The 13,681-nt window shown below is 50.1% G+C and overlaps 1 protein-coding gene across 2 annotated transcripts in view; it reads right to left on the bottom strand.

Moving 5' to 3' along the window:
- Positions 1-13,681, bottom strand: part of CREB3L1 (cAMP responsive element binding protein 3 like 1) — a 55,013-nt gene that overhangs the window by 20,134 nt on the left and 21,198 nt on the right. For both annotated transcript variants that reach the window (XM_035262509.3, XM_002755213.6), the window contains exons 2-5: positions 11,388-11,616; positions 4,234-4,418; positions 1,538-1,616; positions 480-637 (exon numbers count right to left, since the gene is read on the bottom strand). In XM_035262509.3, coding sequence (XP_035118400.2) covers positions 480-637; positions 1,538-1,616; positions 4,234-4,418; positions 11,388-11,616 — 651 coding nt within the window. The remainder of the gene's footprint in view (positions 1-479; positions 638-1,537; positions 1,617-4,233; positions 4,419-11,387; positions 11,617-13,681) is intronic.

The following is a 13,681-nucleotide window of genomic DNA, read 5'->3' as shown; positions in this document are numbered from 1 at the left end:
CTGTAGTCTCAGCTACTCGGGAGGCTGAGGCAAGAGAATCGTTTGAACCCGGGAGGCAGAGGCTGCAGTAATCTGAGATCACGCCACTGCACTCCAGCCTGGGCAACAGAGCGAGACTCTGTCTTTGAAAAAAAAAAAAAAGAAAGAAAAGAAAAAAATTAGCCGGGCGTGGTAGCAAGTGCCTGTAATCCTAGCTACTCAGGAGGCTGAGGCAGGAGAATTGCTTGAACTTGGGAGGCAGATGTTGCAGTGAGTCGAGATTGAGGAACTGCACTCCAGCCTGGGCAACAGAGTGAGACTAAAAAAAAAACCCCAACAAAAAAAGGGGATTCGAACTCCCATCTGCAAGGTAGGCATCCCTGTGAATTCTGAGGGTGGGGCTCAGTCTCAGGGCTCCCAACCCTCCCCAGTGACCAGTGTGCTCAGGTGGATGTATTCAATTTCTCACTTCCAGGATCAGCCCACCAGTAGCTCCTTACGTGCGGGGCAGTGAGGAGTGGGGAGGTGGAGATGGCTGTGGAGGAGCGCGCCATAGGCCGGACAGGGCTGGAAGGGGGCAGAGAACGGGGACTCTGGGAGCCGTCGCTGTCGCTGCCGTGGCTGCTGGGGGGCGTCGGAGGCATCTGCACCAGGTCCTCTGGGGAGAGCAGGGGAAACCGAGTTAGCAACATTGCACCCCAGCTCTGCTCCGACATCATCATGAGTTCAGCTGAGCATGGGCCTGCTCCAGCTCTGACATTGTGGGAAACGGACTGTCAGGCCCTGGGCCTCAGCTGTGACATCAGAAGGCCCTCTGCAGTGGTAGAGAGATGGTTTACATCTGGATAGCCAATTCCTGGGTGCTGCCTCATCTGACACCACAGAGACCCAGCTCCTTTAAGGCTCACCCTTAGCATAGACATCATAGAAGCTGAATTCTTGGGAGGTCCTCCCTGACCCCTGACTTCACAGAGTTCAGGGCTTTAAGCTCAGCAACCCCAGAAGGTGACTGGGGCCTCTCTCTCATAGGGTGAGGCTGGGCAAGCAGGAGTGATGGCAGCAGTAGAATGGGCAAGAAGAGGACTGGATGAAGGCCAGGTGAGGTGGCTCACACCTGTAATCCCAGCACTTTGGGAGGTCAAGGCAGGTGGATCATGAGGTCAAGAGTTCGAGACCAGCCTAACCAATATGGCGAAACCCTGTCTCTACTAAAAATACAAAAATCAGCTGGACATGGTGGTGGGTGCCTGTAATCCCAGCTACTCAGGAGGCTGAGACACTTGCTTGAACCTGGGAGGCAAAGGTTGCAGGTTGTGGTGAGCCGAGATCATGCCACTGCACTCCAGCATGGGCTCGGTCTCAAAAAAAAAAAAAGAAGAGGACTGGATATGAAGAGTGGGCATGGATGGAGGGGTGGAGGGGGAGTGGGTAGGGAAGGGTGGAGAGGATATTCTGGGGGAGGAGTTTCAAGAGACAGGGGTGGGTTGAACCAAGGGAGTAGGGATGCTGTCTGCCCAAGACTGGAGGGGAAGAGAGCCCTTCCCCTGGACACACCTACCTGGTGTCACTTTGAGGAACTGGTTCACCTCCGGAGGCTCTGCCTTGATCACTGGCAGCTGAGTCATCTCTCCCGGGGCCTGAGGAACAGACAAGCCCAGCTCTGTTAGCTGCCCCTGCGTCTGTCCCCACCATGTCATTCTAACCACATCCTTCCTAAGGCTGCTGGTCTACTCTGCACAGCTGGGGAAGTGGCTGGGCTTGGAGTTCTGGGCATAGCTTCAAGGGAATAGAGGCAAGTTCTAAGCCACACCGAAGAGAAAGGATTGGTGGCCAAATAGAGTAGTTCAGACCTTAAGCTCAGAGAAGGGGAGCCTCCGAGGGTAGGGCCACCTTCCACACCAGCTGTGAAGGCCACACAGGCTTTGGTATGCGGGTTGCCATGAGGACAAGAACAAGAGGTAAGGTCTGGAACTGTGTAGCTGTTCAATGACTCGTAGGAATAGTACAGAAGAAGGAGGCACTGATTGGCTGGGGGCTCCGAGAAAGCTCCCTGAGAAGTCAAAGTCTGAAATGAGTCCTGGGGTATAAATAGAAGTAGAATCCAGACAAAGAAGTATGAAGCAATGAGAGCTCCTAATGGGTTTGAAGCAAGGGCCTGATAGAATCAGATGGACATTTTTCTCTTTTTTGAGATGGAGTCTCATTCTGTCGCCCAGGCTATAGGGCAGTGGTGCGGTCTCGGCTCACTGCAATCTCCACCTCCTTGGTTCAAGTGATTCTCCTGCCTCAGCTTCCTGAGAAGCTGGGATTAAGGTGCCTGCCACCATGCCTGGCTAATTTTTTGTATTTTTAGTAGAGACGGGGTTTCGCCATGTTGGTCAGGCTGGTCTTGAACTTCTGACCTCGTGATCCGCCCACCTCAGCCTCCCAAAGTGCTGGGATTACAGGAGTGAGCCACCGCGCCCAGCCTCTGATGGACATTTTAAACATGCATTTCTCTTTATTTATATTCTGACTTGTTGTTCCAGAAAGGACTTTAAAAACATGCATGGCTTTGTATACGTGACTACCGATATGCATGTAAGTGGTGTCCTCTTTGAGGAAGGCATGATATTGGGGGCTGGATTTCAGGCCCCCCTCTCTCCCTGGGCCCTGGGCTGCAGCCCCAGAGAGAAGATCATGATAGTGTAGGTGGGATGCAGAATCCAGCGTGTAGGCTGATGAGTAAGAATCCCAGAAGGTTCAAGTTGGCAGGGACCTTGGAGCTTCCTTGGTCTACATCCAGCTTAGCCCTCGAGTGACAGGGGACTGCGGTGCAGAGAGCTCACTGTTGACTATGCCAGTAGCTCCTGTGCCTTCTTCTAGGGGTTATGACCTCACTTGCATGGGTCTGGCAGGCCGAATTTGGGAGGCAGGTCAGTTACTTCTAACTGCATGATTTTGGGCAAATTGCTTAACCCCTTGAGCCTCAGTTTCCCTTTCTGAAGCCTCCTTGCCCCTGGCTGCTGCTGCGGTCACTCAGTCCTTTCCTGCTTTGGCGAGGCCTGAGAAGTCCCAGAGCCAGTCTTGGGGATGGTCTTGAAACATCCTGCGTATTTGCCACCAACCCTTGATCCTGTGAGTCTGTGGTGGTGTAGGGAGGGGCTGGCCTTTCTTGCCTTCGCCAACTACAGTTTGAGCAAGTGAGCCATGTGGCCAGCAGGGGGCAGGGCCAGCCACGCTCCCACCTAGGAATTTTAAGACACTGCTCATCCCGGGGAATCCTAGGGCTAGAAGCACCTTACAGGGATCATGAGCCCATTTTACAGAGAAGGAGGACGTGCAATGGGTCCAGAACACAAATGAGGCACTGAGCTGGGACTCAGGCAGGGCCTCTGCTAGGAGCCAGGGTTCTGGGCCTCACGTTCCCAGAGGGGTGTTGGGTCTATAGCTGAATGCTGTCATCTACACATTCATGAAGGGGGGAGTTCAGCCTGAGAGTGTGGGTTAAAAATACTAATCTCAGCGGGGTGCGGTGGCTCACGCCTGTAATCCCAGCACTTTGGGAGGCCAAGGCAGGCGGATCATGAGGTCAGGAGATCGAGACCATCCTGGCCAGAATGGTGAAACCCCTGTCTCTACTAAAATACAAAAAATTAGATGGGCGTGGTGGTGCATGCCTGTAAGTCCCAGCTACTCTGGAGGGTGAGGCAGGGGAATCGCTTAAACCCAGGAGGTGGAGGTTGCAGTGAGCCGAGATGGCACAATTGCACTCCAGCCTGGTGACAGAGTAAGACTCGGTGTCAAAAAATACCAACACACACACACACATACATTTATGTATATATACACACTAATCTCATAAATGTAAATGACTGAAATATAGTACACTTTTTTGTATGTCCATTTTGGTCTTTCTTTCTTTCTTTTTTTAAAATCCTGAAGCTTTGAGCAAAGTCAGTGGCCTGGGCTGTCTCCATATCTGAGACCCTGGACTGGGCAACTGATGCCAGCCCTGCCTGGGGACCTGCAAGCTGTCTTCTTCTGCACAGGCAAAGGCCTCAGTTACACCAAGGGGGCTGTGGCTTGTGCCCGCTGTAGGATGGTGAAAGGGCGGCCAGAGGGGCAGGTGGAGGCCTGGGCTGGGGCTTCCCAGCCTCGGCCCTGAGGCTCATGCCTTCCCATTCACAGAGTCCCAGGCTTTGAACACCTCTTCCCACAGACCCACCAGCCCTTGTCCCTCCCTCTGCCCTTACACACCATCCCCAGACTCACCTGGTGGGGGATGGGCAGCCTGGACAGGGGGCTGAGACCCAGCAGCGGGGTGGTGGCCATGGTGGCCGCGGCAGCCATGGCAGAGGGGGCAGCCAGAGGGTCCACGGGCAGCTCCGGGCTCTGCTCCTGCTTCACCATGATGGAGCACAGTTTGTGTCCCAGCGCCCATGCTCCATGCTCCACATCTAGGGGAAGGGGAAAGGCTCAGGGGACTCCAAGGCAGAGGCCTCAGCCCCCTGCCTGCCCCCTGGGAGCTGCTCTAGGCTGAACTGAAGAGAGATATACCAGGTATACCAGATTCACACCCCTCTTGATTGGCTGTCTGACCTTAGGCTAGTTGCTTAACCTCCCTGAGCCTGAGCTTTCTCATCTGTAAAATGGGAAAAGGTACAGGAAGGACCTAATAGAGAAGTTCTGAGGCTTAAGTAGTATAATGCACATAAGACACTTAACACAGTGCGTGTTAATACTCAACGCTGGTGAGAAGTAAATGTTCAGGCTGGGCACAGTGGCTCACTCCTGTAATCCCAGCACTTTGGGAAGCCAAGACAGGTAGATCGCTTGAGCCCAGGAGTTTGAGACCAGCCTGGGAAATATGGCAAAATCCCATTTCTACAGAAAACACACACACACAAAATTAGCTGGATGCGGTGGTGTGTGCCTATAATCCCGGCTACTCAGGAGGCTGAGGTGGGAGAATTGCTTGAACAGCCAGGCGAAGTGGCTCACGCCTGTATTCCAGCACTTTGAGAGGCCAAGGCAGGTGGATCCCTTGAGCCCGGGAGTTCGAGACCAGCCTGGACAACGTTGTGAATGCATGTCTTTACTAAAAATATAAAAATTAGCCAGGTGTGGTGGCACTGTAGTCCCAGCTACTTGGGGGGTTGAGGCAGGAGAATCGCTTGAACCCAGGGGGCAGAGGTTGCAGTGAGCCGAGATCACACCACTGCACTCCAGCCTGGGCACAGAGTGAGACTCCATCTCAAAAAAAAAGAGAGAATCACTTGGGAGGCGGAGATTGCAGTGAGTCAAGATTGTGCTACTGCACTCCAGCCTAGACTGAGTGAGACCCTGCCTTGGAAAAAAAAAAAGGAGTGAGTGTTCAATAAATACAGGCCAGTGTTAACCCAACTATCGTTATTCAGTAAACATCGTGAGCACCGTGCTGGGTGCTGGGGATCTAGCAGGAGTCACACGTGGTTTATTGTAGTTGGAATGCGAAGGGGAGTGGACGATGGGGTCAGAGAGGCCAGTGGGGGTGGCTTGGCCTTGGAGGCTGGGTTAGTTCAGAGATGTGACTTTATCCCAAAGCTAATGCGGAGCCACTAAGAGTTTTGCACGTGCTCAAATTTGTTATTAAAAAAATTTTTTTTTTTAAATTATCAGATGAATAAGTAGAAGAAAAAGAAACAATAAATAAATAGAGACAGGATCTCTCGCTCAGTCACCTAGGATGGGTGCAATGGTGCCATCATGATTCACTGCAGCCCTGGCTAAATTGTTTCTCCTGCCCCAGCCTCCTAAGTAGCTGGGAGTACAGGTGCGTGCCACCATGCCCAGCTAATTTTTGTATTTTTTCTAAAGATAGGGTCTCCTGATGTTGCCCATGCTGGTCTTGAACTCCTGAGCTCAAGTGGTCTTGAACTCCTGAGCTCAAGTGATCTAGCCACCTCAGCCTCCTGAAGTGTTGGGATTACAGGCCTGAGCCATTGCACCTGGCCCACATTTGCAATTTTAAGAGATTATGGCTGGGCGTGGTGGCTCATGCCTGTAATCCCAATTTTGGGAGGCTGAGGCAGGAGGATCACTTGAGCCCAAGATTTCAAGGCTGCAGTGAACTACGATCACTTCAGCTGGGTGACAGATCGAGACCCTATCTTTAAAATTAAATCAACTGAAAAAATAAAATATAAAAGATCACTCTGCCCTCGTGTGGGGACTGGACTGGCTGCAGGCAAGATGGAGGCAGGGAGAACTGCAGGAGGTGTTGAAATTGGCTAGGAGGGAGAAAGGGAGGCCTGAGCAAAGGCAGTGGCAGTTGTGATGGAGAGGAAGGAGCAGATTTAGAAGGAAGCATTCACAGGACCCAGTGACTGGGGGTATGCGGGGGTTGGGGGAGGTGGTGGTGGGGAGGATTGAGAGGTGAGGCTTAGATTTCCCGAGGCCAGAACCCACCTCCTGCCCACCTAGTGGGCCTCCTGGTTTCGCCTGGGCAATAGGGTTGGCAAGCATCACCCCTTTTCCTGATGGGTGCCCACAGTCCCCCACCCTAAGTCAGTCCTGTTCACGGTAGCCCCACTGCCTGGCAGCCACTGAAGCAGCCAGTAAGACAGGGGAGAGGGGAGGGGAGTCAACAGTCGAGGGGGCGCTGGAGGGGACTCTGGACTTTGGGGCCTGATGTGGCAAGGGAGAGGGGGCAGTGGCTGATTGACCACCTTGGAGGCCAAGCCCCACCCTGCTGGGAGCCTGAGTGCCCCAGCTCTGGACCACAGGCTGCCCTTGGGCTCCGGAATACCCACAATCTCCCCCAATTATAGGGCCAGGCCACCGGCCTCCAGGAAGCTGCCCCCTGCAAAGGGCCCACAGACAAATTGCTTTAAAAATAGACTTAAGGGCTGGGAGTGGTGGCTCATGCCTGTAATCCCAGCATTTTGGGAGGCTGAGGTGGGTGAATCACCTGAGGTCAGGAGTTTGAGACCAGCCTGGCCAACATGTTGAAACCCCATCTCTACTAAAAATACAAAAATTAGCTGGGCATGGTGGCGATCGCCTGTAATGCCAACTCCTCAGGAGTCTGAGGCAGGAGAATTGCTTGAACGCAGGAGGTGGAGGTTGCAGTGAGCCAAGATGGAGCCACTGCACTCCACCCTGGGTGACAGAAAAGAGACTCTGTCTCAAAACAAACAAACAAACAAACAAACAAACAAACAAACAAACAACCCAGAGGGTGTCCCTGCCCTCACGGGGTTTGGGGAGAGGTACAAGGTTTGTCTTTGCCCCTAGGGACTCTCAAAGACCATCAGATGCAGCTCACACTTCTTGTGCTGAGCACAGCTCTAAACCCTCGACACACATGAGCTTCTTTACTTTTTCCAACAACTCTCTGGGGCAGGCCCATTGCTCTCCCCATTTACCAGATGAGAAAATTAAGAAACTCACTCAAGACCGTGGTTCTTTAGAGGGAAAGAGGAATTAGATAAGAAAACCCTGTTCATTGTTCCAGGCACTCATAGTATTTTTTTTTTTTTTTTAAGACAGGGTCCAGCCTGGAGTGCAGTGGCGCCATCATAGCTCACTGCAGCCTCAACCTCCCGGGTTCAAGATATCCTCCTGCCTCAGGCTCTCAGTAAGCTGAGACTATAGGCATGTGCCACCGTGCTTGGCTAAGTTTTTAATTTTTAATTTTGTAGAGAAGGTGTTTTGTTATGTTGCTCAGGCTGGTCTCAAACTCCTCAGCTCAAGCAATGCTCCAGCCTTGGCCTCCCAAAGTGCTGGGATTATAGGTATGACTCACCAAGGCTGGCCCACCCATAGTATTCATAGGACTTTTATGTGCACAATGAAAATAGTCATTAATTATTATTATTTTTTGAGATGGAGTCTCACTCTGTTACCCAAGCTGGAGTACAGTGGCGTGATCTTGGCTCACTTCAACCTCCGCCTCCCAGGTTCAAGCGATTCTCCTGTCTCAGCCTTCCGAATCTGGGATTACAGGTGAATGCCCCAACTCCCAGCTACTTTTTGTATTTTTAGTAGAGACAGGGTTTCGCCTGTTGGCCAGGCTGGTCTTGAACTCCTGGGCTCAAGCAATCCTCCTGCCTTGGCTTCCCAAAGTGCTGGGATTACAGGCGTGAGTCACTGAACCTGACTGCCTCTAATTATTGATATACATTGTGTGCTGCAGACTTAGCAGGGTACTTTGTGCATACATTTTTTAAAGACCAGAATGCTTAAGGAATATATTATTTTCATTTTATCATTGAGGAAACAGAGGCCCAGAGAGGTTAAGTAATTTGCCCAAGCTTACCCAGCAGCTGGTGGAGACATGGGGATTGTGGGAAGTAGAAAACTTCCCCTTTAAAGTTTCCTTTATTATTAAAGAATAAATGTGCTAATAACTTTGTTAAGCCCTATCCTATGTAGCTGTTAGATATGCCATGCCTACAGGCACGTAGTACATTCTATGCATGTCCTTGTACTTTAACCAAGATATCTGTGCTAGATGTGCTCACAGGCAGGTCCCAGCTCTCCATTGCTTTTACCTGTTTAGAAAAGTTTTAAATTGTTAGCCAATCGGGTTTTAGTTTAAATTGTAAGATCTGACTCCAGCCAATGGAGATCAGACACAGCAGTAAGAACAACCCCAAATGCATAAGGGATAAATTTGTGTGTTTTCCTTTATTCATTGTACTCTCGAGGCAAAATGGCTAGCAAGGGTACCCTTCCTGCAGTCCAAGAAGTAAAAATTGCGTTGCTGAAAAATCCTTTGTCTCAGTGATAATTTTTCTTTGCAGCACCAAGCATCTATTTCCAACAGCGATGCACACTGATGCCCTGTACGTCCCAGCCCAATAGCCCTGGCTGCCCCTTGTGACTGGCAAATGTGGTGGCAGCAAGGGTGTGTGGTTGAGAATCAGGGTGTGCAGTTATGTCTCCATGGGTGACCTAGACAACTGAGTTTTTGTGAAGTCTCAGTTTTCTTATTGGCTCCATGGGGATTATGATAAAAGTGATTCCAACCTCACCTGTCAGTCATGAGAAATAAATGTGGTAACAAACATGAAGGCAATCTGTAGACTGGAGAGTGCTATAGAAATGTTTATTGCTATTTGCATTGGTAGATATAGATACTGAGGATTACAGAGGTTAAGTGACACATCTGTGATCACCCAGCCAAAAGTGACAGAGCCAGGACCACCTGTATTTGAGAAAAGTCCCAAAGGGACCATTTCTAAGTGGGGCACAATGTGAGTCTTAAGTGCTGATTACCTGAGTGGAAGAGCTCAGGGTGCCCTTTGCTTTAATGGATGAAGTTAGGTGAGAGTGGAGGATTAGAGAATGTTACCTTCCAGAATAAAAGAGGGTAACGGAATCTCTCTCTCTGAAATAGCATCTCAGAGGATATCACGGTATGAGGAGGTGGTGACGTTCTAGAGTCTTGGTAACTTGTTCACAGTTTATTATTATTATTATTTTTGAGTCAGAGTCTTACTCTGTCACCCAGGCTGGAGTGCAGTGGTGTGATCTTGGCTCACTATAACCTCCGCCTCCTGGGTTCAAGTGATTCTCCTGCCTCAGCCTCCCGAGTAGCTAGAATTACAGATGCCCACCATTACGCCCACCTAATTTTTGTATTTAAGAGATGGGGTTTCATCATGTTGACCAGGCTGGTCTTGAACTCCTGACCTCAAATGATCTGCCTGCCTCAGCCTCCCAAACTGCTGAGATTACAGGCATGAGCCACCATGCCCTGCCTTTTTTTTTTTTTTTTTTAATTGAGACGGAGTCTTGCTCTGTTGTCCAGGTTGGAATGCAATGGTGTGATCTCAGCTCACTGCAACCTCCGCCTCCAGGGTTCAAGTGATTCTCCCGCCTCAGCCTTCCAAGTAGCTGGGACTACAGGCATCACATAATGGAGGCACCATGTGATGGAGGGCATCATGCCCGGCTAATTTTTGTATTTTTGTAGAGATGTGGTTTCACCATATTGGTCAGGCTGGTCTTGAACTCCCGACCTCAGGTGGTCTGCCTGGGTCAGCCTCCCAAAATGCTGAGATTACAGGCGTGAGCAACTGCGCCCAGCCAGTTATTATTACTGTTATTTGAAATGAAGTCTCACTCTGTTGCCCAGGCTGGAATGCAGTGATGTGATCTCGGCTCACTACAACCTCATCCACCCAGGTTCAAGCAGTTCTCCTGCCTCAGTCTCTTAAGTAGCTGGGATTACAGTAGTATACCACTACTCCCGGCTAATTTTTGTATTTTGTTGGTTTTTTTTTTTTGAGACAGAGTTTCACTCTTGTTGCCCAGGCTGGAGTACAATGGCACAATCTTGACTCACTGCAACTTCTGCCTCCCGGGTTCAAACGATTCTCCTTCCTCAGCCTCCTGAGTAGTTGGGATTACAGGGGACTGCCACTGTGCCTGGCTAGTTTTTGTATTTTTTTAGTAGAGATGGGGTTTCACCATGTGTTGGCCGGGCTGGTCTCGAACTCCTGACCTCAGGTGATCCACCCAGCTCGGCCTCCCAAAATGCTGGGATTATAGGAGTGAGGCAGTGTGCCCAGCCTTTTGTAATTTTTTTTTTTTTTTTTTTTTTTTTAGTAGAGATAGGGTTTCTACTAAATGGCCAGGTTGGCCAGGCTGTTCTCAAACTCCTGACCTCAAGTGATCCACCTGCCTCGGCCTCCCAAAGTGTTGGGATTACAAGCATGCACCACCAGGCCCAGCCCCACAGTTATTATTGAATTACCCCCACTGTCTCCTCTAAGTCAGCAGTTCTAAAACCTGAGTGTGCATCAGAATCACCTGGAAGCCTGGGCTCTACCCACAGGGTTGTGATTTAGTAGGTTTATGGTGGAACCTGAGAATCTGCATTTCTAACGGTTTCCCAGGTGATGCTGCTGGTCTGGGAACCACACTTTCTCAACCACTGACTTAAATCAGCAAAAAACCCTTTTGAGAAGTATTCCTGCCAGGCATGGTGTCTCCTGCCTATAATCCCAGCACTTTGGGAGGCTGAGGAGGGCTGATCACCTGAGATTGGGAGTTCAAGACCACCCTGACCAACATGGAGAAACCCTGTCTCTACTAAAAATACAAAATTAGCCGGGCGCAGTGCCTATAATCCCAGCTACTCGGGAGGCTGAGGCAGGAGACTCACTTGAAACCAGGAGGCAGACGTTGTGGTGAGCTGAGATCACGCTATTGCACTCCAGTCTGGGTGACAGAGCAAGACGCCATCTCAAAAAAAAAAAAAAAAGTGCTCCTCTGGCTTTGAATTGAAGGAGAACGGAAAGGCAAGGAGCAGCGCCTCCTGAGGGGTTTGGGTGGCTCATTTGGGAGCCTCTGGGAGTCTAGGCTGCAGGCACCCTCTCTTGTCACCCCAGAGCTTCCTCCCACATGTGCTGTCCCCAGGCTGTTCCACCTCTTACCTTGGGTGGTGTCCTCCATCTTGATGGGCACCAGGGGGCTCTGGGGCGCTGAGTCTCCGCTCAGGGAGTAGCTGTGCTCCGCCTGGATGCCTGGCGTTGGGGAGTCTAGTTCCATATCCAATAGAGGGCTCTTCTCATCCAGCACAGGGTCATCAAAGAAACTGCTGAACAGGTCGTTGGAGAAGTCCTCCATGTTCTCCGCAAAGTGGTCCAGGTGCTCAGGAAAGTGCTAGGGAAGGAGGAGGGGAAGAGGGAATTCAGCTTTGCTTGGGAAGGGGGTATAGGTGCCACTGTGGTGGTGCAGCACCCCATCACGGCCACCACTGTCACTGTGACCTCCCATTACTGTCCCCATCCCCATTGATACCAGCAGCACCATCACCACTACCAACATGGCAACACCAACTCTCATCATTTCCATCATGACCGTTGCCACTCTCATCCCATTCTCTCCACTGCCAGCTCCACCCTCACCATTGCTATCTGCAAGAGGGAGCTGTGGATGGGGTCAAAACCTCCCTGGACCAGGCAACAGGACACCGGGCTCTGTGACCTTGGTCAAATTACTTAAACTGCTTGAATCAGTTTCTCGGTCTGTCCTACTTCCCTCACAGGCTCATGGGAAGACAAGGTCAAAGAACAAGCGTGTGTCCACGCCAAGTTTGCTTTCCAAAGACAATATTAGTGAATTGTGTATGCTCTTTTGCCGGGATGTGGGAAGAGAGTGATGTAGGGTGGTGGGATTCTTGGGGCCTCTAGTCCCCTCAGTAGCACAGTCCCCATCTGTCCTCAAGCTTCAGAGTCTCTCCTTTCCCAAGCCATCCTTTATATGGAGAGGTTAGGCTCTGGAGTACTACTACTTAGGTTCAAATGGTGGCCTGGATCCTTCTGGCTATGACTCAGTGCTGTTTAAAGTGTGGGTGGTGACTCATTAACGGGTTGTGAAATCAACTTAGTGGGTCACGACCAGAATTTAAGTAAAAATAAAACAGAAAAAAAAAAAAAAGAGTAGAAAATATCAGAGTGCACAGCACAAAGTGAAGTTAAATACCTGGCAATAAAAAAAAAAAAATCACAGTTATATCACCTGAGGCTGAGAGTTCAAGACCAGCCTGACCAACATGGAGAAACCCTGTCTCTACTAAAAATACAAAATTAGCCAGGCGTGGTGGCACATGCCTGTAATCTCAGCTACTCAGGAGGCTGAGACAGGAGAATTGCTTGAATCCGGGAGGCGGAGGTTGCAATGAGCCGAGATCGTGACATTGCACTCCAGCCTGGGCAACAAGAGCAAAACTCTGTCTCAAAAAAAAAAAAAAAAAAAAAAAATCACAGTTATGTGTGTGTGCACACACAGGTGTGTACTTGGCAATGATGTAACATATTTCTTAGAAAGAAAAATGTCTGAAAAATCTTGGTCTCTATTATCTTGGGAAGGTCAATTAACCTCTCTGTTTTATTTTGTCCTCTGTACAGCTGGTTATATTAATAGTTCCTACCTGCTGAGACTGTTGTGAGGATTAAACAAGTTAATCCACGTTCAGCCCTTAGAACAGTCCCTGGCACATAGTAATTACTCAATAAACATGACCTCTTATTGTTAATAAAGCACCTCAGTGGCTGACATATATTAGGTGCTTGTAAGTTATTATTTGCTCTCTAAAGAATTATAAATGTGTAAAGAAATGTTTCTTTCATTCATTCTTTTTTTTTTTTTTTTGAGTTTCACTCTGTCGCCCAGGCTGGAGTGCAGTGGCATGATCTCAGCTCACTGCAACCTCTGCCTCCCGGGTTCAAGTGATTCACGTGTCTCAGCCTCCCAAGCAGCTGGGACTATAGGCACAGACCACTATGCCTGGCTAATTTTTTGTATTTTCAGTAAAGATGGGGTTTCACCATGTTGGCTAGGCTGTTCTCAAACTCCTGACCTCAAGTGATCCACCTGCCTCAGCCTTCTGAAGTGGTGGGATTACAGGTGTTAAGCCACCGGGCCTGGCCAAGAAATGTTTCTATTGTTTGTTCCTTATTTATTGAAGGAATGAATTTGCTGGTGAGTCAGAAGAGATGGGGATGGGGGGCTGCCTTAGATCCTGGAGCCCCACCTGCTGAGTGGTTAAGGGCTTGTGCCAGGGGATCCCTTCAGAGTCTGGCGTTGTTGGCCCTTTCTGGCCTGGAATATTGGGAGGCTGTCCCAAGCTGGAAGGGATGAGCAGAGAAGCCTTCCATCTGAACATAAGGTTCAGGGCCACGTGAGTCTGTCCGCCTAGAACAGGAGGTTAACACAAGCTCTGGAG

Source organism: Callithrix jacchus, chromosome 10 (genome assembly GCF_049354715.1).
Source record: "Callithrix jacchus isolate 240 chromosome 10, calJac240_pri, whole genome shotgun sequence".
In the NCBI taxonomy this organism is placed as follows: Eukaryota; Metazoa; Chordata; class Mammalia; order Primates; family Cebidae; genus Callithrix; species Callithrix jacchus.
This window is presented reverse-complemented; position numbering and strand designations above follow the sequence as displayed.